The sequence below is a fragment of the Heterocephalus glaber genome, unplaced genomic scaffold, assembly GCF_053883595.1.
Source record: "Heterocephalus glaber isolate CG9 unplaced genomic scaffold, H.glaber_assembly_v1.0 deba00001504, whole genome shotgun sequence".
Classification (NCBI taxonomy): Eukaryota; Metazoa; Chordata; class Mammalia; order Rodentia; family Bathyergidae; genus Heterocephalus; species Heterocephalus glaber.
This window is the reverse complement of record NW_028258324.1, coordinates 33,772,994-33,798,874: the sequence shown is the minus strand read 5'-3', so window position 1 is coordinate 33,798,874 and position 25,881 is coordinate 33,772,994. Positions and strand designations below refer to the sequence as shown.

Here is a 25,881-nt window from a genome sequence, read left to right as displayed (position 1 = left end):
TCTGCTGGGTCTGTTGTAATTTCACCCTTTTCATTCCTAATTGCATGGATTTGGGTCTTTTCTTTCCTTTTTCTGACAAGGTTGGCTAAAGGTTTGTCAATTTTGTTGAATCTTTTGAAGAACCAACTCTTGGCTTCATTGATTTTTTTGTATCGTTCTCTTAGTCTCCATTGCACTGATTTCTCCTCTGATCTTTATAATTTCCTCCCTTGTATGAGCTCTGGGGTTGTCCTGCTCTTCTTTTTCTAGAAGCTTGAGGTGCAGCATCAGGTTGTTTAATTGGGCTCGTTCTGTTTTCCTAATATGCATATTCACTGCTATGAATTTCCCTCATAAGACTGCTTTCATTGTGTTCCATAAATTCCAATATGTTGTATTGTCATTGTCATTTAATTGAAGGAACTGTCTGATTTCTTCTTTAATTTCCTCTGTGACCCATTGGTTATTCAGAAGTGTGTTGTTCAATTTCCACATGTTAATAAAATTTTTCTAGTTTCTTTTGCTATGGATCTCCAATTTCATCGCACTATGGTCTGATAATATACAGGGGATAAATTCAATTCCTTTGCACTTACTTAAACATGTTCTATGTGTGAGTATGTGGTCTATTTTGGAGAATGACCCATGTGCAGCTGAGAAGAATGTGTATCCTGATTTTGTGGGGTGGAAGACTCTGTAAACATCTGTTAAGTTCATTTGTTCAAGAGTTCGATTGAGTTCTAGTATTTCATTACTTATTTTTTGTCTAGTTGATCTATCTGTGACAGTGGAGTGTTGAGGTCCCCCACTACAATTGTATTAGTGCATATATGACTTTTCATATCCATTAATATTTGTTTTATATAGTTGGGTGCACTAGTGTTTGGTGCATAGATATTTATGATTCTCATCTCCTCCTGTTGGATTCTTCCCTTTACAAGGATGTAGTGTCCTTCTTCATCTCTCTCAATCAGTGTTGGTTTGAAATCTACTTGATCTGCAAAGAAGATAGCTACTCTTGCTTTTTTTCAGGTTCCTGTTGCATAGAGTATTGTTTCCCACCCTTTAATTTTCAGTCTATGAGTTTCCTTTTGAATTAAGTGTGTTTCTTGTATGCAGCATATTGTTGGATTTTGCTTCTTGACCCATTCTGCCAGTCTATTTCTTTTGATTGGTGAATTGAGACCATTAACATTGATGGTTATAACTGAAATGTATTGACCTGTCATTGCCAAGACTTTTTCTTTTTATTGGGTTCTCCCCCTTTCCATTTAATTTCTTGTCATGCCAGATGGGTTCATTCTGCTTTGCTTCCTGGGGTTGTGATCCTCAATGTCTGTTCCTAGGATGTTGTGCAAAATTCTTTGGAGTGCTGGTTTGGTATTCACGAAGTTCCTAAGGTGCTCTTTGTCATGAAAGCATCTTATTTCTCCATCCATTTTGAAAGATAGTTTTGCAGGGTACATCAATCTGGGTTGGAGGCTGTTTTCTTTTAGGGCTTAGAATATGTCACTCCAAGCTCTTCTACAAGGATATTTATTATGAAGAATTAACTCATGTGATTATAGAGGCTAAAATGTGTCCCATTTGCAAGCAAGAGATCCAGGAAATTGTACTTCTAGCCTAGGCCCTAAGTCCTGAGAATGAAGGAAGCCAAAAATATAAATCTCAGTCCAAGTCCAAAGGCCTGAAGACAAAAAGCACCTATGTCTGAAGGCAGGAGAAGATAGGATACCCACAGCTCAAGAAGAAAGAAGAAATTTACCCTTCTTTCATTCCATACTTGAACATTCAACATACTGAATGATGCCTACCCACACTGATGGGAATGATCTTTACTAGTCTACCAATTCAAATGCTAATCTCTTCCAGAAACACCCTCACAGCGTTTTACCAGCTATTGGAGCACTCCTTATCCAAGTCAAATTGACACTTACAATTAACCACCACACACATCTAGCCAACTTTCACACTATACTTCAACAAAAGGAGTCCCTACTAAAAAGACAAAACAAAAACAAACAAAAGACCCAACTAAATAGGATCAAGAGTCTCATAGTATAACTTCCACAATAACCAGGATAGTACTGAAAATCACTCATCAAAGCAGAATCAGGAAATCACAACATTTATAGAGAAAAGACAATTAATAGATCCAACAGTGGAATGAATCAGATGTTGGAATTATTCGATGACTATAAAGCAGCCATCACAAAAATGCTTTATAAAGCAATTACAGATTCTCCTGGAACAAAGGAAAAAATAGGAAATTTCAACAAAAAAATAGAAATTATAAAAAAGAACTACGTATGTTATTAAATTTAAAAATACAATAACTGAAATAAATTTCCTAGATGAAATAGGAGGGTGGAAAGACAAACAGTAGAACTAGTAAACTTAAATGTAAACCAACAGAATTTTCCCAATATGAAAAACAGACAGAAAAAAGGGGAAAAAAACTTCAGAGACCTGTGGGACAATAACAAATGAGGTAACAGTCATATTATTAGAGTATGAAAAGGAACACTACAGTTTTCTGAGTTGTTAGCATTGGAGAATTGAGTAAAGAGTACACCAGCTCTCTATTCTACCAGAGTGTGTAATTATACAATTATATCAAAATTAAAAGTTAAATTTTTAAAATATATTAAATCTAAACAGAAACATTTCTCACCAATAACCTGACATTATGGCTTTTCAGTTCTCTGAAATAAGCACCCAACTGTGCTCAACATGCCACTCTATGATGACTGTGAAAGGTATAATTTACCAGATAATGTCATTCTGACCAGCTGGTGAATGAGTATCATAAGCTTACATCAATAGATTTAATAAGTTGGGCTTTATTAAAATTAAAAACTGTTCTGCAAAAGACAATGTTGACAGAATGAGAAGACAAGCCACACACTGGAAGAAAATAGTTGCAAAAGATATATCTGATAAACAATTGTTATCCAAAATATATAAAGAACTATTTAAACTCAACAGTAAGAAAATAAACAAACTGATGTAAAAAATGGGCAAAAGATCTAAACAAATACCTCATCAAAAAGATACATCACAGGGGCCAGGGATTTAGCTCAGTGGTTCCACCACCTGCCTCGCAAGTGCAAGGTCTTGAGTTCAATCCCCAGTATCCATAAAAAAAAAAAAAAAAGATACATCATAGGTTGTTAGGAAATTCCAAATTAAAACAAAAATACTACCTTATATCCATGAAATAGACAAAACTAAGATCTACAGAATTAGAATGGCACAATTAATCATTGTAATTTAGTGGATCTTTTCAAAAACTTACTGTTTATTAAACTCTTAATGCATCCCAAATAGGTTATAGTCTCTGTCCACAATAGAATAATAACAGATGTAAATTTAAAAAAACAAAATCCTATTCATTTAGAAATTTTAAACATTCTTCCAAGTAATTCTTATATTGGGCTAGGATGTAGCTCAGTGATACAGTGCTTGCCTGGCATGCTTGAGGCCCTGGGCTCAATCTCCAACACCACAAAAACGAAAACAAAAACAAAACAAGTATGTCTTAAATTTAAAAAGAAAAATTGAACTTCCATCTTATTTAGAGTAAATGAAAATAAAATATTATTATAAAACCACTTTGTTATTGCCAGAGTCTGTCACCACATGGAAACTTGATAATTTTGAACATGTTTTTAGAAAAAGAAACTGAAAACAAATTAATCAAGACTTCAACTCAAGTAACTAGCAAGAGAGTTAGAAATCAAAGGATAAGAAATAAATACATACAAATAGGAGCATAAATTACTGAATAGAGAACAGACGAAAAAAAGAAACAGATTTGATTAATGAAATCAAGTCTCATTCTTTGAAAAGGCCAATAAAACAGTATTTGCTTTCCTTGGAAAAAAAGTTTTCTTCTCGTTTCTCCCTCTCTCTCCCTCCTTCCTTTGGCTTTTTTTCAATTAGACACAAATAATGAACCAAAGGAAAATAGAAACAAATTTTTCATAAAGAATATAACAAACTTTTAAATAAAGATACTACATAATACTAAATGCCAAGAAATTTGAAATGCCAAGTTATAAAAAGAGACTGTCAAAAAAATGCAGACACACTTCAGCAGTTCACCATACTAATAAATGTCTGGAAACTAATGGCCACCACTTTGAGCACCTATTGTAATTGTAGAGCCCAAAAGTAACTTGTAGTAATCTCATGAAGTCACAATAAATTTAGTATTAAAATATTTACACAAGTTTTTCTTTTCCTGATGTACACATTTTTTTTTGGCAGAACTGTTACTTGTCTAGAAAAATATAAGCTTCTGAAACTGACTCGAGAAGAGGTTAAAATCCATAAAGAAATAACTATAAAGGAAATATAATGGGTCACCAAAATTCTACCACCCAAAAAAGATAAAAGATATTTTCTATGAAAAAGAGCTACCAAAATTGCAAGAAACAGGCAACTCATGTGTTATTTAAAATGTAGGATGCAAAGGAAAAGTTCCTTAAATTATTATAAGGAACTGATATAAGCCAATCTTTATACCATAAAAAAGAGAACTACAGACCATCTTCACCTGTGAATAAAGATGCAAAAGTCTATGCAAAATATTGGCAAACTGATCCAGAACTATATTTGAACAATGCTCTTCACAAACTAGTACACACTTCACTAGTAGCATTGACGATCACTTTAGTGCTAGAGACAATACATTTTTATTTTAATAATTATATATTTTTAACCTTTATTTATTGCAAGTGATGTTTTTCTGCTTATTATATGCACAGAAATATGTTTAAGGAAGTATTTACAAAAAAGTAGTACAAATTACCGTTGTGACAAAAATCAGGAAGCAGGTAAATACAAATAAAATATAGAGAATCTTGAAATTCACACCATGACCAATAGTTTTATATCAAAACTATATTAGTATTATTTACTATATTAACAAATTAAAGGAAAAAAATCATACGAAGATAAAAAATCATTTATTAAAATTCACTAACCATTTCTGATTAAAAAGTAAACCTTAAAGAGCTAGAAATAAAAGGCAAATTTCTTAAATTGATAAAAGGCATCTTTAAAAAACTTATAAAAACATCCTATTTAACACAGAAACATGCTAGATAAACTCACATTTAATTAGAAACATAGATGAACTCACAAGTTCATCAGTTAACATTGCTCTATAGTTCCAATCCAGTTTAATAAGATAAAAAGAAGGGTGTGGGAAGATATAACTACTGGAAATAAAAATATAAGGCAGTTACAATTTCCATACACATGACTGGTTTTTTGTATATGTGTATTATGGATATATATATAGTCAGGAAAAACACATATAACTAATAAAAGAATTCATAGAGCTAATACAAAATCAACACATATATAAAAATTAATAGTATGAAGAATTATAAAATGCAATGAAGAAATATATTCTTAACAGCAACAAAAATTATATATAGGGATCAAATACAGAATATACAATAAAATTATATAATTTTATGGAGAAGTTTAATAAACATCTGAATAAACAGGGTGAAAATACCATGTTCTAGAATAAGAGGTCTCAAGATTATAAAAAAGTCAGTTCTCGAGAAAGTAGTGAAGCTGCTCTAGAAAGTAAATTCAACCCCAGTCAAAATCATAACTCAAGATGTTTTATGAAATCTGATAAGTTGATTCTGGAATTCATCCAGAAGAGAAAATATACTAGAAAAGCCAGGATACCCTGAAAAACAAAATGAAGATTTGCTGAGCAAAATACCAAAACATATTATAAGGCTGAAGTAGTTAAAAATGTGATGCTTGGGGCCGGGGATTTAGCTCAGTGGTTTCGACCCCTGCTGCACAAGCGCAATGACCCGAGTTCGATCTCTGGTACCAAAAAACAAAAACAGTGTGATGGTGACTCTCTGATAAACAATAGATCAACAGTACAAAATACAGGGTCCACAAATAAACTAGAAACGAATAGTTGGCATTTCAAGCAGGGGAGAAAAGATGAAAGATTTACTGATAACTGAGATGACATTTTAAATCTACCTCACATTATATACAAAAATTAATTTCAATTATATTAAACAGCTGGCTCTAAAAATAATACAGTTTTAAATATATGTTGCCTGAATCTATTCCTCCTCACAATATTATGCTAATTTCTCTTTAGCGAATATCCTTTCCTTCATTGTATGAAGTCTTTATAGAACAACTATCAATCAAGGTTCCTTCCCTTTCTCAGACTAAAGGGTTAGGGTCATGTGTCAAGAAACTCAGGTGAAGCCAGTAAAACTTTTCTGGGGTTCTATTATCAAAAACTAAGAGTCTTGGGCCAGGGATTTAGGTCAGTGGTTCCGCCACTGCCTCAAAAGCACAAGGTCCCGAGTTCAATCCCTGGTACAAAAAAAAAAAAAAAGAAAATAAGAGTTTTAAAGGGAATGATCCAAGAAAGAAAACACTGAGCTAATTCTCTCCAAAGAGACTTCCCAGATACCTGAACAAGTTCAGTTTTCTATTTCCAAAGCCGAGGTATCAGAGTTTTTTCCTTTCTTTCAATGAGTTACCATCTCATGCTCTTCCAATAAATTCCATTTTGTGTTAGAGAAACTTGTTATTAGTAACCAAAAGAATTCGACACAGAACCCTATTGCAGCCACAATTTAGCATTTTTTTAAGTACAACAACAAATATAATCAGGTGAAAAGACAAGCAACCATAAGAAAACATGAATGATATATATAAAGTAAGTATAAGGTCAACGTTATATTTACAACTCTATAGATGAAAGTAAACAAATAAGCAAGTAGAAAACTGGGCTGTTTATGTAATCAAGAGAGGAAGAAATATAAATATCTAATAAATATGTGAAAAATGTCCATTCTTATTAGCAAAACAAATACAAATTAAGTAACCATAATGTAACTGGTTTTCACACAAGAAACTGAGAGAAATTAAGAAATGTCTGGCCAGAGATTTAGCTCAGTGGTGCCGCGGTCTGCCTCGCAAGCACAAGGTCCCAAGTTCGATCCCCAGTACCAAACAAAAAAAAAGAAAAAGAAATGTCAACACTAACAAGATGTAAGAAAATGGCCACTTCATAAACTATTGGTCAAATGTAAGTTAATGCTGCCTTCTGAAAGGACAATCTGCTATAATACTCAGCTAAACTTTAACTTGGTATTTTCTTTCTTTCAGTAACTTTACTTTCAACAATTTATCCATGGAAAAACACATTCATTCAATAATGAAATTGACATATTCAATAATAAAAATTAGCAATAATATAAATGCTGGAAAGAGAAATGGTTAAGTAAATTATGTCATATTTATGACAAGGAGAATTGCTGCAGTTAAGAACAAAGTAGATATAAATGCATTACCATGAAACAATTTGTAACATATATATATAAAGTTACAGAAGTAATTCACAAAACAATACACTTAACATATTGCTTGTTTTAAAAACTAGTCTATTAAAATATAAAACTACATATTATATATATGAAATATATCTATAATAAACATAAAGGCAAAATAAAGACTCTTGGACAGATATATACAAATTCACTAAAAGTGGTTTTACCTCCAGTAAGAATGCAACCAGTTAGATAAAAGGGACTTTCTTGCTTTTTACTCGATATGCTTCTTTTATTTCATGTGTTTATGTATGACTTACATAATACAACACTTTATTAAAGAAAATAAAGTGTGAATAACACCAAACAAAAGAACCCTTTGCAAGCAGAAACTCTCGATTTAAAATTTTAAACCATGTATTCCAAACTTTTAAATGTTCCCACTCAAATATTATAGAATATTCTATTATTCAAATTTGCAATTGAAACCATGACAAAATATTTCGTAAAGGACTAAGATACTGTATATATATTGGGAATTAATGTAATTACATACTCATAAAAATAAAATTTAATAAAAGCACTTAATCCTAAGAGATTTAAAAAGTAACTACTTTCATGTAGACACGTTCACTAAATCAACTCAAGGTTTACTAGCCATAAACTGTTGAAACTTTAAATTGAGAAATTTACATTTAGAGGAAAAACTATAACACCAGCAAAAACCCTTATCTGGAAGTGTTCATATAAGCTCATTAAAACATCTGTAAGCAGACTAAATTTTTATTAGATTCTTCAGTGTAAAGAACCAATTATCAAATTTTATTGCAATTTCAATGATTTAAAATCACATACTGATTTTAATGTCTTGGTATCCTTTTCAAAACATGAAAACCTTATTCTGAAGGAAAATCTATAAATTCAAAGCTATTTAAAAACAAGTGGTAGGGCCGAGGATTTAGCTCAGTGGTTCTGCTGCCTGCCTCACAAGCCCAAGGTCCCGAGTTCGATCCACGGTACCAAAAAAAAAAATTAAAAAATAAAAAATAAACAAGCGGTAGGTATCAAAAACTATCAAAATTCAACTGAGTATAGTCGCCTCAGCTACATGGGAGGTTGAAGCAGGAGTATCATAAGTTCAAGGCCAGCCTGGGCAACTTACCAAGACTCTCTCAAAAATAAAAGAAAGGTTAGGGATATAGGTCAGTGCTTACTAGGTTAAATACCTAGTACCACAAAAAAAAAATCAAAATTCATCCAAGTTTTGATAGATACATCTTCCCAATAAAGGTATAATTGGAAAAAAATTTTATCTATCTCAACTTTTAGTTATGGAATTAATTTTGTTTCTAAGTATTCAAAGAGTAAATATATGCCTCAAAAGAAAGCTTCATATTATATTAATAATTATATTTAGTAACAATATAGTTAACAAACTAGTGTATTCAAGTGTACTTGATATTGAGAAATTCTAGAAAAACATTCAAAATCTATTTTCTGTACTTTTCTTTCAAAGTAAATAAATGATAGAAAAGAAAAACATACTCAACCTTTCTTCTCTGGATTGTCAATTTTGCACTGTTCAAAATCTTGGCTAAGAGACTGTAGCTCTTCTTGAAGCCTCTTTTCAAGCTCTATAATTCCTTGATAAAATGTCATCTCTTTTTCCGTTGCTTTCACTTTTTCTTCCATAGCTTTAAATTCATGAAGAATTAGATAGCTGACTCCACAGTAGTTACAAACTTTTTCTTCAGGAGACATCTAGGAAACAGAACGTATATTTACTGAAATGATTTTTTAAATTATGAAAAATAAAGTCCACCTGAAGATGTTATTGCAACTTTGCTGGTTAAATGAAGTAAATTTATAGTGTACTCTGTCATGGAGTAATAACTATGACCTTGCCTACATCTGGATAAAATTTTTTAAATAGCCTATTGATTCTGACCCAAGAGCCTAATAGAAAAGGGTCTCTCAGAGTAATTATTTCTTGACAGTATCTCTAAGAAAGATTTACTCTTGAAATACTTTCCATAAAATAAAACTAAAAATGATGAAAACATCCTTACAGTTCTTATTTTAAGATGAGTTTTCCATAAAGTTGGACAAAATCACTGACCTTTTACTGCCAAATGCTCTATGATCCTGGAGATGCCTCTTGGCTTTTTCAGATTTTATTATCCTCATTTATAAAATAATGACATTGAACAAAATGAACTCTAAATTCTTACTCTGTCTTGACATTTTGTGATTTTTACAGAATTTAATATCCTATCACAAACATAAAAAACATGTTTAACTTAATCTCTTCTCCCCAAGTCAGTTCTTTTCCCCCTAAGCGGTTCGGTTATACCCATTTCATAGATTAAAATCAGAGACTACTGTAGTTAATAACCAGCTGAGAGTTGGAAACGTTGAGGTTAAAACCCATATCTATTTAAAACCAGCATCTAGCTCTTTAATCAGCTGTATTCTACAGTACTGATCTACCGTGTGTGTCAGTTAAATCCTTTTCCTTCACAGAAAGTATGCCTGAGGTTCTGACCAACATAGGGGCAGTGATAAATGGAATTTCAGCAAAGTCAGAAAAAAGATGGTTCATTTTTCTGTCCCAAGTATAAATATCCCTCAAGTAGCCTCTGCTTGTTTTGCTTTTCACAAAAGATAAGAAGTAGCTTTGTAGGGCTGGGGATTTAGCTTAGTGGCTCCACACCTGCCTCGCAATAGCCAGGTCCTGAGTTTGATCCCCAGTAGCCGAAAAAGAAAAGAAAAAGAAGTAGCTTTGTAAAATATTTGCTCCAATACACTAAAACTGAAATCAACTTTTGGATTATTGAAGTATGTATTCTTTTTTGGGGGGGGGGGTACCAGGGATCAAATTCAGGACCTTGTGCTTGCAAGGCAGGCAACAGAACCACTGACCTAAATCCCTGGCCCTTCAAGTACATTTTCTTAATGCAACCTTCCCTTGAGATTATACAAACTGCTCTTATAACTAAGAGTGATAGTACCATATCTACCTATCACTTACAAATGTTGATTGGAACAAACTAACAACAAAACTTTATAAAATAAAATTTTGCTCATTTTAACATTAATAATAAAAATTTTATATTAAAAACCACAACAGGAGCACACAGGAGGAGGCTTCCGGGTCGCTATACCACCCCCGCCAGCACACAGGAGTTAAGCCCCCCCTCCCCCGCCAGCAGCAACCCCCACTCCCCTCCCGTCGAAATGAGAAGACACATAACAAGTCTCAGAATCAGACTTCCAGATCACCTACAGCAACCCCAATGGGAAACAAGATGGAACACTCTGATACTCAACCACCTGGACCCCCTGAACTGGCAACAAAGAGGATCTGGAAAAAATGAAATCAGAAATAATTTCTCAAATAACAGGAGAGATTGTGCTCATAGTGTAAGACATGATTAATAAATCTAGAGAGGAGCTGAAGAACATGATGGAATCCCAACATAGGAAACAAATGGAATCCATAAAACAGATGCAAACAGATTTCCAGGAGATGAAAAACTCCACTGAAAGTTTACTCAGCAGAGTGAGCCAATGTGACGACAGAATTTCAGATATAGAAGATAAGATTGCAATTAGTGACCAGGAAAAGAAAAATTGCTTCAAAATTGTAAGGGACCGCGAGAAATCAATCCAGCAGCTGCTAGACAATGCAAAGCAAAATAACGTAAGACTGATAGGAGTCAATGAAGAAACAGGAGAGAGTGCAGATGACATAAAAAAAACTGTTCACAGAAGTGATAGGAGGAAACTTCCCAAGCAGGGGAAAAGAACTTGACATACAGATAGGTGAGGCATATAGGACTCCAACTAGCCTTGATCGAGAAAAATCTACACATAGGCATATAATTGTTAAGATTCCAGAAACCCAACAGAAGAACAAAATTCTACAAGCAGTAAGAGAAAAGAAACAAATCACATACAAAGGAAAGCCCATCAGAATCACAGCAGACTTCTCAGCGCAAACCCTCAAGGCAAGAAGAGCTTGGAGTGATGTATTCCAAGCCCTAAAGGAAAACAGCCTCCAACCCAGATTGATGTACCCTGCAAAACTATCTTTCAAAACTGATGGAGAAATAAGACACTTTCATGAAAAAGAGCACCTTAGGAACTTCGTGAATACCAAACCAGCACTCCAAAAAATTTTAGACAATATCCTAGGAAAAGATAATGAGGATCACAACCCCAGGAAGCCCAGCAGAATGAATCCATCAGGCACGACAAGAAATTAAACACAAAGGGGGAGAATCCAACAAAAAAAAGTCATGACAATGATAAGTCAATATGTGTCAGTTATAACCATCAATGTTAATAGTCTCAATTCACCTTTCAAAAGAAATAGACTGGCAGAAGGGGTCAAGAAGCAAGATCCAACAATATGCTGCATACAAGAAATATATTTAATTCAAAAAGAAACTCATAGTCTGAAAGTTTAAGGGTGGAAAACAATATTCCATGTGACAGGAACTCAAAAAAAAAAAAAAGCAGGAGTAGCTATCCTTTTTGCAGATCAAGTGGATTTCAAATGAAAATCTGAAACACTCTGGCCCCAAGAATTTCAGATAAGGGACACTCAACTTGTATGTACAAATCTATTGTGAACATGTGTTTTCATTCTTCTCAAGTAAAAACTTAAGAACAGGACTGTTAGTTCTTAACAGTAATATAAGAAATTTCTATATTGTTTTCCAAAATGGTTTTATCACTTTACATTCACATTAGCAGTATTAGAAAGTTCTAACTGGTCACCTAAGCTGACATTTGTTCTTTTAAAACTTTTAACTTAATCTCCCTAATGAGTGTATAATTCAGTCTTGTTATTGTGCTGATTAGTATTTTTCTGATTCTAGTGTTGCACACTTTTCCTTGTGCTGTACTGGCTATTTATCAACTTCTTGTGTCTACTTTTTAATTGGGTTGTGTATTAATGAGCTGTAAGAGTTCTTTATATATTCTGATCATAGGTTATATGCATTGTAAATATGGTCTGTTTAAGGACTACTTTTCATTTTAATGATGTCCTTTAAAGTTCTAAATTTGGATGGAATCTCATTTATCAATTTTTTTTCTTTTATGCATCATGGTTTTTATATCCTAGGAAATTCTTGCCTACCCTAAATTCATAAACATTTTCCCTTATAATTTCTTCTTAAAGTTTTATAGTTTTAGTCTTTCATACTTAGGTTCATAGATCCCTTCAAGTTATTTTTATGTATGGAAATAAAGGGTTGAGGTTAATTTTTTATATATGGATACCAGGTGTTCTAGTGCCATTTGCTCAAAACACTCTTTTCCTCTGCTCTTGAATTGAGTTTCTTTTTTTTTTTTTTTGAATTGAGTTTCTATTCTATAAAATGTTAATATTAAATAATCTTTCAAAACTCAGTGGAACCTGGGCCAGGGATTTAGCTCAGTGGTTTCGCTGCCTGCTGCGCAAGCACAAAAACTCAGTGGACCATATATGTGTGGTTCTATTTCTAGATTCTCTGTTTTATTCCAATGATCTATATGTGTTTCATTACACCAACACTGCCTTGATTACTGTAGCTTTAGAGGAAGTCTTAAAATTAGGTACTAAACGTCTTCCAACACTGTTTTTTTCTTTTTTCCTTTTCACTTTTCTAGGTCCTTTGTACTCCTACATAACTTTTAAATTTCAATATCCAGTTCTTCATTTCTAGAAGTATACATAGACCTGAATTTTTATATATACCTCGTGTTTTCTAATCCTGCTAAATTTAAATACAAGTTCTAGGGACTCCTAGAGATTTCTTAGTATTTTCTCTGTAGATGATCATTTCATCTAGATATAAAGATTTTACTTCTACTTTGCCAATCCTATCCTAATCGTGTCATTTTATTGCCAGACTATTTTGGTTTGGGCCTATGTTTCAAAGTTTAATGGACAGATGAAGAGCAGGCATATCTGCCCTTGTTCCCCACCTTGGGGAGAAAGCATTGTATCTTCTCCATTCATATAAGGAGTTTTTGCTGGAAGGATGGAGTACATGTCTTTGATCTGTCAAGAGCGTTCTGTTCTAGTCTCCTGATAGCTTTTACCATGAACGGCTGTGGAATTTAGTCCAATAGTTTTTCTCCAACTACTGACAGGATCATACGGCTTTTTCCTTTCCTCTGTTAAAATGATGACTTTTGGGGGTGGATCTTCCAATGCTGAACCAACACTGCCATCCCTATAATAAAACCACTTTCTACATACTGGCAGATCTGACTTCTAATAGTTTGTTTTGTCAAACAGATTTCTATCTATGTTCATACTTTTTTCTTCTATTATTTTTATCCAGTTTTAGGATTAGCACAATGTTGATTTCCTAAAATGAGGGGAGAAGTGTTCCTTCTTTTTTCTGCTTTAAATGTTTGACATAATTTATCAGTTAAAATGTATATGAGCCTGTTGTTGTCATATAGGTAGGTTTTTCAAGCTAGGAATATACTTTCTTTAATAGGTGCTATTCAAATTTTATATTTCCTCCAGAGTTAGTTTCATTAATTTGTCTTCCAAGGTACTTCTTAGAAGTTGTCAAATTTATTTCAAAAAAGTTTTTAGTGATATGCTTTCTATATCCTTTTAAATTCTGTAAAATCTGTGGTAATGTCTCCTAGGTCTTGATATTGTAATTTTAAAAATGTAGAATTGATATTGTGTAATAGGAAGAAAAAGTCTAAAGGAGCAGGGGAAGTGTGGGAGGGGTAGGGGAACGGAAAGAAGGGGAAAGTAAAAATATGAGAAAAGGAAAAACATGGAAACAAAGTCTTTGCAAATAGGGAAGGGTGGAGGGGGTGAAGGGAGGGCAGGGGAAGGGGAACAAATAAGAACCAAGATACATCATGAAATGGTACAAGATCCCAATGATGAATGTAACTGTATTTTATACCTAAAATGTACCAATAAACTTAATGGGAAAAATAAATAAATAAATACCACAATACAGTAGGTGAATGACTACATTAACCTTCTAACTGCTGTTGACAGCAAAATTTGTAGATTTATAAAACTTCAGGTTTCAAAGAAATCATAATCTGGTTCAAGTTCTGGATGGATTCATCAAGTCTATTACATCCTAGATATATTGTCCAGCTTCTATTTCAACATCTCAAAGGATAGGAAACTACTTCACAAAGCAGCTATTCCATCGTCTATCAGTTTTCTCTCTCAGGAAGTTTGATCCTTACAAGTCACTTTATCCATCTAACTCTTTGACTTAAAAATGTCGAATATAACAAAGTTGAGGCTACAACTTCCTACCACATCATGTCACCTTGATTGATACCAATCCATTATTCAGTACATTTCAGGTACAACCTTCATCTGATTATTAATCATCCAGTTATCTTCATAAACAACCTAAAATTATTCATATTCTCTTTAGGAATATTATGACAAACTTTATCAAATATCTTCATAAAAGTCCATGACCTCCTAGATCTAGTAACCCTACAAAAAAATGAAATGGCAAGGCTGCATGCTGCCTCTTAATGTACAAATGTTGGTCCATGGGTTATTTTTGCTAATATCTATCTGCAAAAACCACCCTTTAATAGTAAATTCTAAATCCTTGTCTGGAACTGAAATTAAGCTCACTGGTTATAATTTATAGGCATTTCATAATGGAACAGCTTCCTCTTTCTACAAGTCCTCAAAGATACCAAGAAAGGCTCTGTTATGCCTTCAAAGATACTATCAGCCCCCAGGAAAATAATTTATCCAGGTCAAGAAACCTGAACTAATTCAGAACAGATGGCTATTTTCTTACAATCCCTCTGCTCATCTTGAGTTTTGGTTCCTCTTTGTCAATTGAAAATTGTATCACTTATTCTGAGACATTTTCATCCTTAACCTTTGCTTATTAATCTCAGTTCTTGTCCTGTGCCTGGCAAAATATTCTCTCCTTATTCAAAGAAAATTCCTGTTGGGTGAAGATGCAGCATGATGCACAAAACAGAAATACTATAAACTTCACACAGTGAAAACTATTAGAATAAGTAACAATTATCATAGCAATCAAGGGAACAAAAACCTGAAATTAGTGAAGCAATACATTCTAGAGAAGAGATTTTATAGAGGTTCAGCAAAGAGAAAACGTGATAGTCATTATAATCTAGGAAACAAAACAATAAAATTATAAAATAGGTCCACACGAGTGATTTCCAGATGTCCCGATATAACTCAAATCCCAATGATCTATGTTAAATAAGCATATTGCACACAAGTTTTCAATCCTATTAAATTACAAATAATTTTCTGTAAGCAAAATTGCAACATAAAAAAATGTAACAACCTTTTCAAATTCCTAGTGTGTTTATTGGCTAATTACTTAGGACATTTTTGTGAAACTTGAGAAGATATGAAATACTATATTATGCTCCCAAATGACACAAGTGAAAGTTTTTTTTTTTGTGATATATAATTTGTGCTTAATTCTTATAACTTGGTGTTATATTATCTATATTTTGAAAGTAAAATAATGACATGCTGTCATTCTTGACAAAAGGGCTATATACTTTGGAGGAGCATTAACAAATGCAGTATATTAAACAAATGCAAAACCATTTGAAAGTAAATTAAAAAATAAACTTCCTAAATGTACTATTTATGATTTTGAAATCATAGTTATTTAATTAAGAAACCATACAAACTTTTTGAAACGTTACTCTTCAGCTCCTTTTCAAACTTCCTGATTTTACTTTAACTAGAAAAGGCACTTAGTACTCTTTTGCTACCCAACAGAGACATATTCTGCTCCAAAAATTGTGCCTCCTTTATTCTCCCACCCATCCTATGCTTTTTCTGCTTCTATAAAGAGAAAGGAAACAGATAAACTATTCAACAAAGCCAAAAATGACGGAAATATAAAATGTTAACCATGTTAAGAAGTTTTGCATTTTAAAAAGTACCTTTGCTCAAGATAGTGTCTAATTTGTAAATTTCACTCAGATTGGCAGAAAATTTTTGAGCTAGGACAGTAGATCCTTTAAGACATAGTCATACAAACCACCTGACCATTTCACAAAGCCAGTAGGATCTTTTCTCTTTATTAAGTCAACTTGTTGCACTACCAACTTAAAATTTAACTTGGTACAAAGCAGCTACAAAAGAAAACTGCAGCTACATTATACTTAACACTGAACAACTGAGTGCTCTGAGCCTAAGAATGGGGGGAAAAGGCAAAAATATCTTCTCTCACTGCCCTTATTCAATATAGTGCTGGAAGTTATAGCCAAAACAATAAGGTAGAAAAAGGAAATAAAATTTATACATATTAGAAGGAAGAAACAAAACTGTCTCTATTTGAGATGACATAATTATCTACACAGAAAATCCCAAGGAATCTATAATAGAACTCTTCAAATGAGTAGGTTCGGTAAAGGTTGTATGACTCAAGATACACACAGACAAATCAATTGTATGAACTTTTAGGGAGCACAGGGACACTGAAATTAGCATACTGGAGTTGTAGCTCAATGTTAAAGTGCTTGCCTACCATGTGTCAGGCCTGGGATCTGATCACCAGTAACACACACACACACACGCACAACTACAATTGTTCAAAAAGTTAAATTACTTAGGTATAGACCTAACAGACTATATACAGAATTTATTGCTAAAAACTATGAAATGCTGATGAACTAAATTGAAGAACATCTAAATAAATAAAGGGAAAAACATACTAGGTTTATGGGTAGGAAGACTGAAAACAGTAAAGATATCAATTCTCCCTAAGTTGATAAATAGGTATAATTGAATTCCTATCAAAATCTCAGAAAGATGCTTTGTATAGTCAATATCATTCTCAAATTTATTCAGAAAGCCAAAGGAACTAGAATAGCTAAAATTAATCCTGAAAAATAAGAATAAAATGAAAGAAATCACTCTAATTTCAAGACATATTACATTGCTAAAGAAATCAAGATTATGTAGTACCAGTAGAAGGAAAGGTACATAGATCAATGGAACAATATAGCATCTAGAAATAGACCTATATAAATATGCCAAACTGACTTTTTACAAAGGCTCAAAAAGAGTTCAATGAAGGAGATAGCTTTCTCTACAAATATTGCAATTGACTAGTCATAGGTTTAAAAAAAAAGAACTTTAACTTAAACCTCATACCATATACAAAAGTATATTCAAAATGGATCATGGACTTAAGTGTAAAACATAAAAATCTGACTTTACAGCTGAGTACAGGGGCTCACATCTATAACTCCAGCTACTCAGGGTGCTAATGCAGGAGGATTGAAAGTTCAAGGCCAGCCTGAGTGAATAAGTGAAACCTTGTCTAAAATAAAAAGGGGCACATAGCTTATTACAAGGCCCAGGATTCAATATCCAGGATAGCAGAATATGTATATATAATATATAAAAATATGTGAGATATAGATATAGACATTAGGAGAAAAATCTGGAGAAAATCTTCAGGATTCAAACTTGTCAAAGAATTCTTATATTTGGTAACAAAAGCATGATCCATAAAATAAAACCCCACGAAGATGATGGAGATAGTATTTTCGAACCATATATCTGGTCAATACCTTCATACATGAGGAATTCTCAAAACTCAATAGTTAAAATGAGCAAAAGACATGAAGAGACATTTCACCTAAGAGGATATACAAATGTTTAATAAGTATGAGAAAAGGTGTTTGGCTGAAGAGAGGGCAGGTAAAGAGGGGGCAGGGAGAACAAGATAGATTACGTAAAGATACAAATTTCCAATGATGAATGTCATTATATTGTATACCTAAAATGTACCAATAAAATAAAAAAAAGAAAAGATGTTCAACATTATGAGCTGTTAAGAAAATACAAATTAAAACCACAATGAGGGCCAGGGATTTAGCTCAGTTGTTCCGCTGCCTGCCTTGCAAGCCCAAGGACTGGAGTTCGATCCCCAGTACCAAAAAAGAAAAAAAAACCACAATGAGATAGCACTACATACTACATAGTGACAATATCAAATGCTAGTAAACATGTGAAGAAACTGAATCACTCAGATATTGCAGGTGAAACTATAAATTGATAAACTCTGGAAAACAATTTAGCAATGTCTTAAAATATTAAACTTGTAACTATCATACAATATAGCAATTAAAACTCTTAAGAATTTATCCTAGGAAAATGAAAACATATGTTCACATAAATGAACATTTATAGTGTTTTATATGTAATAGGAAAAAAGCCGGGTGTGGTGGCACACACCTGTAATCCCAGCACTTGGGAGGCTGAGGCCGGAGGATCACAGTGAGTTCAACCTCAGCCTGGACCACATAGCAAGACCCTGCCTCAAAAAACCAAACCAAAACAAATAAAAAACTGGAAAAAAAAACCCAGGTGCTTTTCAGTAGGTACATGATTAAGCAAAGGAGTGTATTTATGTAATAAATAAAAATGAATAAACTTTTCTAAGAAGTTGGATGATATTTTAAGACAAATTATTTGTATTTATGATACATGATGAATATACTCATCATGGGCTATTAATGCACTTACATATAGCATCTTGATCCTTTTTACATCCCCTCCCCTCCCTCAAAACAACTGCCAGAATAAAGCTCCAGAAAATTCAAGTGAAAATATGTAATCCCAAAGGTTACACACTGCATAATTCCACTTACATAACATTCTTGAAATAAAATTATTGGAGACCGGATGGATGGTTATCAAGGTCATGGGCTGGAAAAAGGAATGAGGAACAGGGCAACATGAGGTATCCTTGTTCTGTATCTTGACTGTATTAGTCAATATCCTAGCTATGACACCGTACTTTAGTTTTGCCAAATGTTACTCCAGGGAAAGCTGGATAAAGGATACATGAAATCTTTCAGTATTATTTCTAACAACTGCATGTGAATCTACAGTTATCTCAAGACAGTAAGTTTAATTTCAAAATAATATAAAGAAATCAATCTGAATTAAAATATCATAGATTAATCCACAAAGATATTTTATTGAGCAATATCAGAAATGTTGGCTTCCTAATATGTAAGATATAAGCTTGTCTATCTAAGTATGTTTCCAAAGTATATTTCTTCCAATATCTGTTAGGAATCCTAACTTTAGAAAACTCTATGACTTTCTGTGGCCAGTCATCAAAATATTTTTTATTACAAATTGACAAATGCAGATTTTTCAAGATTCATAGTAATATTTGGGGGAAAAAAAACTACTTTTCCTAATGAATTCTTTGGATCAGACTACTAAGTGATACTCTTTCCATAAATTATACAGCTTCCTAAATCTTTTGTCATAAGGTTTTTAAATTGCAGTTGTTTGAAAACACCTACACACACACACACACACACACACACACAACTTATTCATTTATTTATCACTACTTTGCAGGATGCTAGCTCTAACATTTCTATAATCATTTTCTTTTTTTCCTTTTCCTCTGTTCTAATTCAACACAAAATCTGAATCTAGCCACAGTGGCCCAAAATGACCTGGAAAATTAAGTTTATTTTTTCTGGCAATGGCAATCTGTGCTTGGAAATATAAAACTGTTATTCTGAATAAATTTCAAAGTTCCAAAGTACTAAAATTACTTTACTGAAACAGGACAAAATGAGCTGTTACTGCTGAGGAAAGGGATTGTTATCCCAGAAAGAACAGTGTGCTCTCCAGCCCTTGCATTGCTACTTCTGTTTTGCAAAATAAACAACTCTGATCTCTTTATTTTACTTTGTGTCCCATGGTAATAAAGATCTCCTGAAGCTAAAATCCTACACAAGTCTTCACTTTGTCACCATTCTAAAAAAAAAAACACGGTATCAATTTTGTTTGTGCAAACTGATTTTTCTACTAGTTTGTTGCTGTTGTTTTGATGTCTCCATATGTTCTCTAACAAAAACAGCAAAAAGAAAAAAGGTCATCTTTTTTTTCCCTAGAGACTCAACACGTATCTAAAATGGATTGATATTCATGAGGATAAAAAGTAAAGAATTATTACTTTGCTGATCTATAAATGTTGTCTTCATTTTTAACTGTGTCAAAAAACATCCTAAACACAGAACTGTACTGCATTGTTTCAGAATACTAGATGAAAATTCTAGTACCACTGTTAGCTGTAATCAGAGACAGGTAGAAATCAGTTTAGCACAGAGCAAAAGCAGCTTTAGAAATATGGTCTAAGTACATACCCAAGTAAAATGCAAAGCCCAGAAGGTGACAAAGAGTGGGCTTTCTGTCCAGCCCATGGCCCTTGCTTACATTTCTGTCACTTAAGAACATGAAAGTCTGAGAAGTGATGTATTCTGTGCTTAGTCAAAAACTGTGGTGAAGGGCCAGGGATTTAGCTTAGTGGTTCTGCTGCCTGCCTCGAAAGTGCAAGGTCCCAAGTTCCATCCCCAGTACCAAGAAAAAAAAAGTTGTGGTGAAGCCAGGCATGGTGGTCCTCGCTCATAATCCCAGCCCTAGGGAGGCTGAGGCAGGAGGATTGCTTCAAGTCTGAGGCCAGCCTGAGCTACACAGCAAGACCTTGTCTTTAAAAGAAAAAAAATTCGTATTAAAAAGCAAAACAAAGCTGGGCACTGCAATGCACACCTGTAATCCTAGCGCTCTGGGAAGCTGAGACAAGAGGATTGCCAAGTTAAAGTCTGTTCTGGGTAACTTAGCTAGACCATCTCAAAATATAAAATAAAGGATTGGAAGTGTAGCTCAATGTGAAGGTCCTGGGTTCAATTCCTCGTACAGAAAAAACAAAAACAAAAAAAACAAAAAAAAAACAGCAAAAAGACCAAGATACAAAGTCAAAGATTATCTCCCTCAGGAGATAAGACCAGATGATTTAACAATCTTCACCTTCTAACCAGACAATGGATTCTCTAGCAACATCAATAATCAGTTGAGGGTCCTCCTGTTGAATTTATATAGAAATCACAAATTGGCCAAGTGCAGCTCTGCTAGTGGCTACAGGCTTTGCATGGCAATGCCCTCAGCCTTCTGGGGCTCCAAGCATCTTCATGTTACAGCTCTGGGTCTTAGACTGCCAATTGCTGCCACTGGTCGGTGCCACTCATCTGTTGCTATCAGACATTGCCACCAGTCAATGCCTGACACCACCAGTCAACATCACTGGTTGCTGGTCACTGCTGGACACCACTGTTGACAGTGCTGCTGTTTTTTGTCAGCTGCTGGTCTCGAAGCTCTCTAGGGCTATCAGCCTCTTGTGTTTACAGCTCTTTTTAAAGCAACCACTCTGTCCACACTACTGCATAAGAATCTCAAGGAGATTTATAAGGTCTATGGTGTCTACACTGATACCATTTGTCTGACAAATAAAGCATGGCTAGATTTACAGGACCATCAGGACGAGGTTTTATTTAGACAGGGCCTGTGTTCCAGGTCAGTTCAGTGCACCACAAGGATCTCTCCTTGCCCAACTCAAGAAATGGGAGGGCAGTGTTGCTTATATAGCAGCAGCAGGCCTGTGATTGGTCCAAATTTAAGCCTGCTGATTGGTCTAAATTGTTCTAAATTCAAGCCTTCTGATTGGAGCTTGCTGCTTGATCCAACTTCAAGCCTCCTGTGGTCTGGATAGATACTTCCCACAGGGTAGCTGCAGTCATCATAGCAGCAGTTCAGGGAACTTCAGAAGCAGCTGCTTGACTGACAGCTGCAGCTTCTCTGCAGGGGAAGGGCCTAAAAAAAAAAAAATCTCTAGGAGGGCTAGCTATGTTAATCATGGCTTCTTGAGGTTTGGGAATGTTAGATGTTAATAACAGGCCTAGATCTTTCCTGGATCTCTGCCACCTTAGGGGCAGTTTTCTGGCCATTCCTCAGAGGGGTGGCAGGAGCATCTGCTCAGGGGACAGGATACCACGGCTGTCACCTGAGCTGCACCTCCTGTCAGAAGAGCCCAGAGAGCAAACTTTAGAAATTGCAGGATACTGAGGTAAGTTGTCCAGCCCATCACCAAGGGACTGAGGGAGAGTGAAGGGAAGCCAGACATAAGGGTGTGACAGCTACGTGCTGAACCTCGCCTCCCCTGCTGCAGCTGTCACAGGAAAAAGAGGCCACTTTTCTCTCTCAACTATTCTTTATTATCATCATTATTCTTCTCCATACTTGTTCTTTGGTGGCCATCTCCCTCATCACCTTCATATTTTCTTGCAACTCTCCTTTCTCTATTACTACTCATTCTATTTTTAACAGTACAGTGTACTATAGTCATTTTCACATTCTAATGTATCAACCATCCATTTCCATATCACATAGCAAAAGTACAGAAAGGAAGAAATAAGAAAGGGCCTCCTCACCTTTTCCTCTCTGATTTCTACAATGACCTTCCTTGTCTATACAGAAAAAAAGGAAACCCAGCAGGGCTTCTCTAGAAAGAGGAGCCAGAATATAACACAAAAAGTTAACAGAAGAACAAGAAAGATTGAAAAAAAAAAAAGCCTTTGAAATACCCATCTCTATCCACTGATCCACCCACCTCAAGTCCTTTTTTTCTCTATAAAGAAATGGAGAACATTTTCCAAGCCATTATTTTAGAAATCTTTTTTTCTCCTTTATCTTAAAAGTGAATTGGCTCTACTCTGAACTATTCTTGTTATCACTACAAATTACACACGCTGATTATCCCTTTTGTGAAATGCTTAGGATTGAAAGGATTTCAGATTTTCGAATACTTGCAAATACATAATGAGATACCTGGGGGCTAGGACCTAAGTCTAAACACAAAATTCATGTGTGTTCCACAAATGCCTTATACACATAGCCTGAAGATAATTTTATATAATATTTTTAATAAAGATATACTTGAAATGAAGTTTTGGTATTGTGAAATTTTCCCTTGCAGTATCATGTTGGTGCTAAAAGTTTCAGATTTTGGAGCATTTTGAATTTCAGATTAGGTATCCTCAACCTATACATCCATACCTGCAACACCTGTAACACAATTCTGTATAGAGCGATGTATGTAAGGTGACTAGATATACTGCCTGATCTCTAAACAATTAAATAAGTTAAACTATAGACAATGTAGACAAATCAAACACAAGTAAGAAGTTACAGAAAACAAATATTTATGACTGCTTTATAAGCTTTGAGATGTATATGCACATTGTGATTGCTTTATACTCAAGCACCCAGAGCAATGTGTGGCACATAATAGGAATAATCATTATTTTTGTAGAAATGTAAGTAACTTAGGCCTTAAAAAATACAAAACTATACTTTATAGTCTAAACACGGGGCAGCAAAAGGGCTACAAGCAGCACACTTGTCCAGGAATTTAAGCAGTTGAGGCTCTCCCGCCATCTTCACTTCTGCTTGGACAACTGCCTGCCATTTCCACTGTAGAACCCAACTGCAGATTTATGAAATGCCTGTGTTAGCATTTTCTAAACAATTTACTTCTAAAGTATCTCAAATATCAGAAAAAATTCTGTAATTCTCATGAAAACTGTATCAGATAAATAAATACCCACTTTATGTATTCAAAACACTAAAGTTGTTAAACACTGGCCAGATTTTTCTCACTAGGAAGCTTCTGTTCCTTTGCACTAGGCTGTCTTGCCCTCCTTCTATGGAAATACTCAGCCTTCAATGACCAATTTCAGTTCCACCTTCGGCATAAGCCCTTTTTGATCATCCGAACATCTAGGAATACTCTCTCTGACTTCTTCATTCTCACAACAGATACTATCTTATATGGAACTTAAACCATACTATCTTGTAGAGGTGTTTTGGTTTTAAACTGTCATTCTATATCTTTTTCCTGACAAGTGATTAGGAACTGAAGTGCATGTATTGTTTCTTGTAGATTTTTTTGTTTTGTTTTGCTCTGTTTCTTTTAATTTCCATCACAGTTCGGCCAGTACATGGAAGGAACTCAGTTCAGGTGAGAAGGCCATCCCATGTCTTCAAACACACATAAATACCATTTCTCAGGTGAGTTTAAATACACACAGCTGAAAACTGTATTCTTACTAGTTTATACTTCAAAAGGAAAGAAAATTAAATGCAATGATTTCAAAGATCTTTTCTGATAACTACATTTCCTTTATAGTTCCTGCTAAGTTGCAGTTTACATAAATGTGAAGGACAGGCACCAAGAATAAGGATCAAGTTAAATAAATGGCATGATGACTGCTAATAGGCAGCCCAAAGCAACAAGCACAACAGTCTATCTGAAACGTGACTATAATTTTGTAATTAAAATTGAACAAATCAGTAGTTAATTAAGAATTAATGGTAGCAGTAGTACAAAAACTGGGTAATAACTAAAGTTGGGGGTTTTATCTCACAATTTAAGTCAAATATTTTCAAAGAGACATTTTTAACTTTATTTTAATAACCATATATAGATCACCAACCTAAATATGGAAGAAATGCTTTTGCCTGAGGACAGATATAAATTAAAAGAGGAGAGAGGAGCATAGAAACTGTAAAGATTGTTAGCCAGATTAAATGAGTCGATTTTTATAAGGGCTTAAAAACTGGCCTAAGTGAAAGTGCTTATGCCAGTAGAGAGAGAAATTTAGCATCATAAAAATTACAAATATGGGCATTTCTAGGTTCTTTTTTTCACTAGTCCCCCATAACTACCACATCAAATGCTCTGTCAGAATTGTGTCTCCTTTCACAGAAAAAAATATTCTTTGCACCGAATTGGAACTCCACAATTCTGCCCATTGTGATTATTACCTCTCCTACTCACCAATTCATTGCATATTCTATGACTAAAATAAATATAAAACCTCTAAATTCACTCCCCTGTTTTAGAATTACCTAACTGCTAAAATGTCCTTAATATTATACTGTAATAATATAATGTAATATCATACCTTTTGGATTTCTTCAGGTAAAGCATGCATGGGAATGTGACGATCCGTAATTTCCCAAAATATATTGAGAGAGCCTTGAAGCAAAATGATCTACAAACGTTGAAGGCAATTGTTAGCACTGAAAAAGTGTGAAGAAAATTCAAATTAAGATAATTTATAAATTCCTAAGAGTAGGGCCTGGGATCTAGCTCAGTGGTGCCGCTGCCTATCTCACAAGCGCAAGGTCCTGAGTTCAATCTCCGGTACCACAAAACAAAAAACAAAAAAATAAATTCCTAAGAGTACTGAATGCATGATGATAATTGTTTTAACAGGTGTTTGTTTCATCATCTCAATGTTAGATGGTGCAACTGAGATTTTCTCCATTATTAGGCCACAGAACAAAAAAGCTATAGAGGGAGATTGCTGAATTGGCATTATTTTCTATTTTGTTAGAACTTCATAGTCCAATAGTAATTTCTGTTATAGTTTACTACTATTTGTTTTGTATACAGAGTAACTGCAAAATTTTAAATAGACTTATTTAGTCTAGTATTTTTTAAATCAATTTTTTTCTGAAAAGCTGCCAGAAAAAAATCTAAATATAGTATTTCATTTCAACAGATAAGAAAAGCAACTGTTGCATCAATGTTAGTTTAAATGAAGTACAAAAAAATTAGTTCCCAGCTTAAATATGATATGCAAACACTGAACAAGAATTGTCAAAGCATCA

The 25,881-nt window shown here is 34.0% G+C and overlaps 1 protein-coding gene across 1 annotated transcript in view; it reads right to left on the bottom strand.

The window, feature by feature from the left end:
- The window catches only part of Lekr1 (leucine, glutamate and lysine rich 1), a 218,895-nt gene extending 193,615 nt beyond the window's left edge, over positions 1-25,280 (bottom strand). The window contains 2 exon segments of the mRNA XM_087186421.1: positions 8,870-9,080; positions 25,170-25,280. Coding sequence (XP_087042547.1) covers positions 8,870-9,080; positions 25,170-25,199 — 241 coding nt within the window. The 5' untranslated portion in view covers positions 25,200-25,280.
- Between the last annotated feature and the right edge of the window lie 601 nt (positions 25,281-25,881).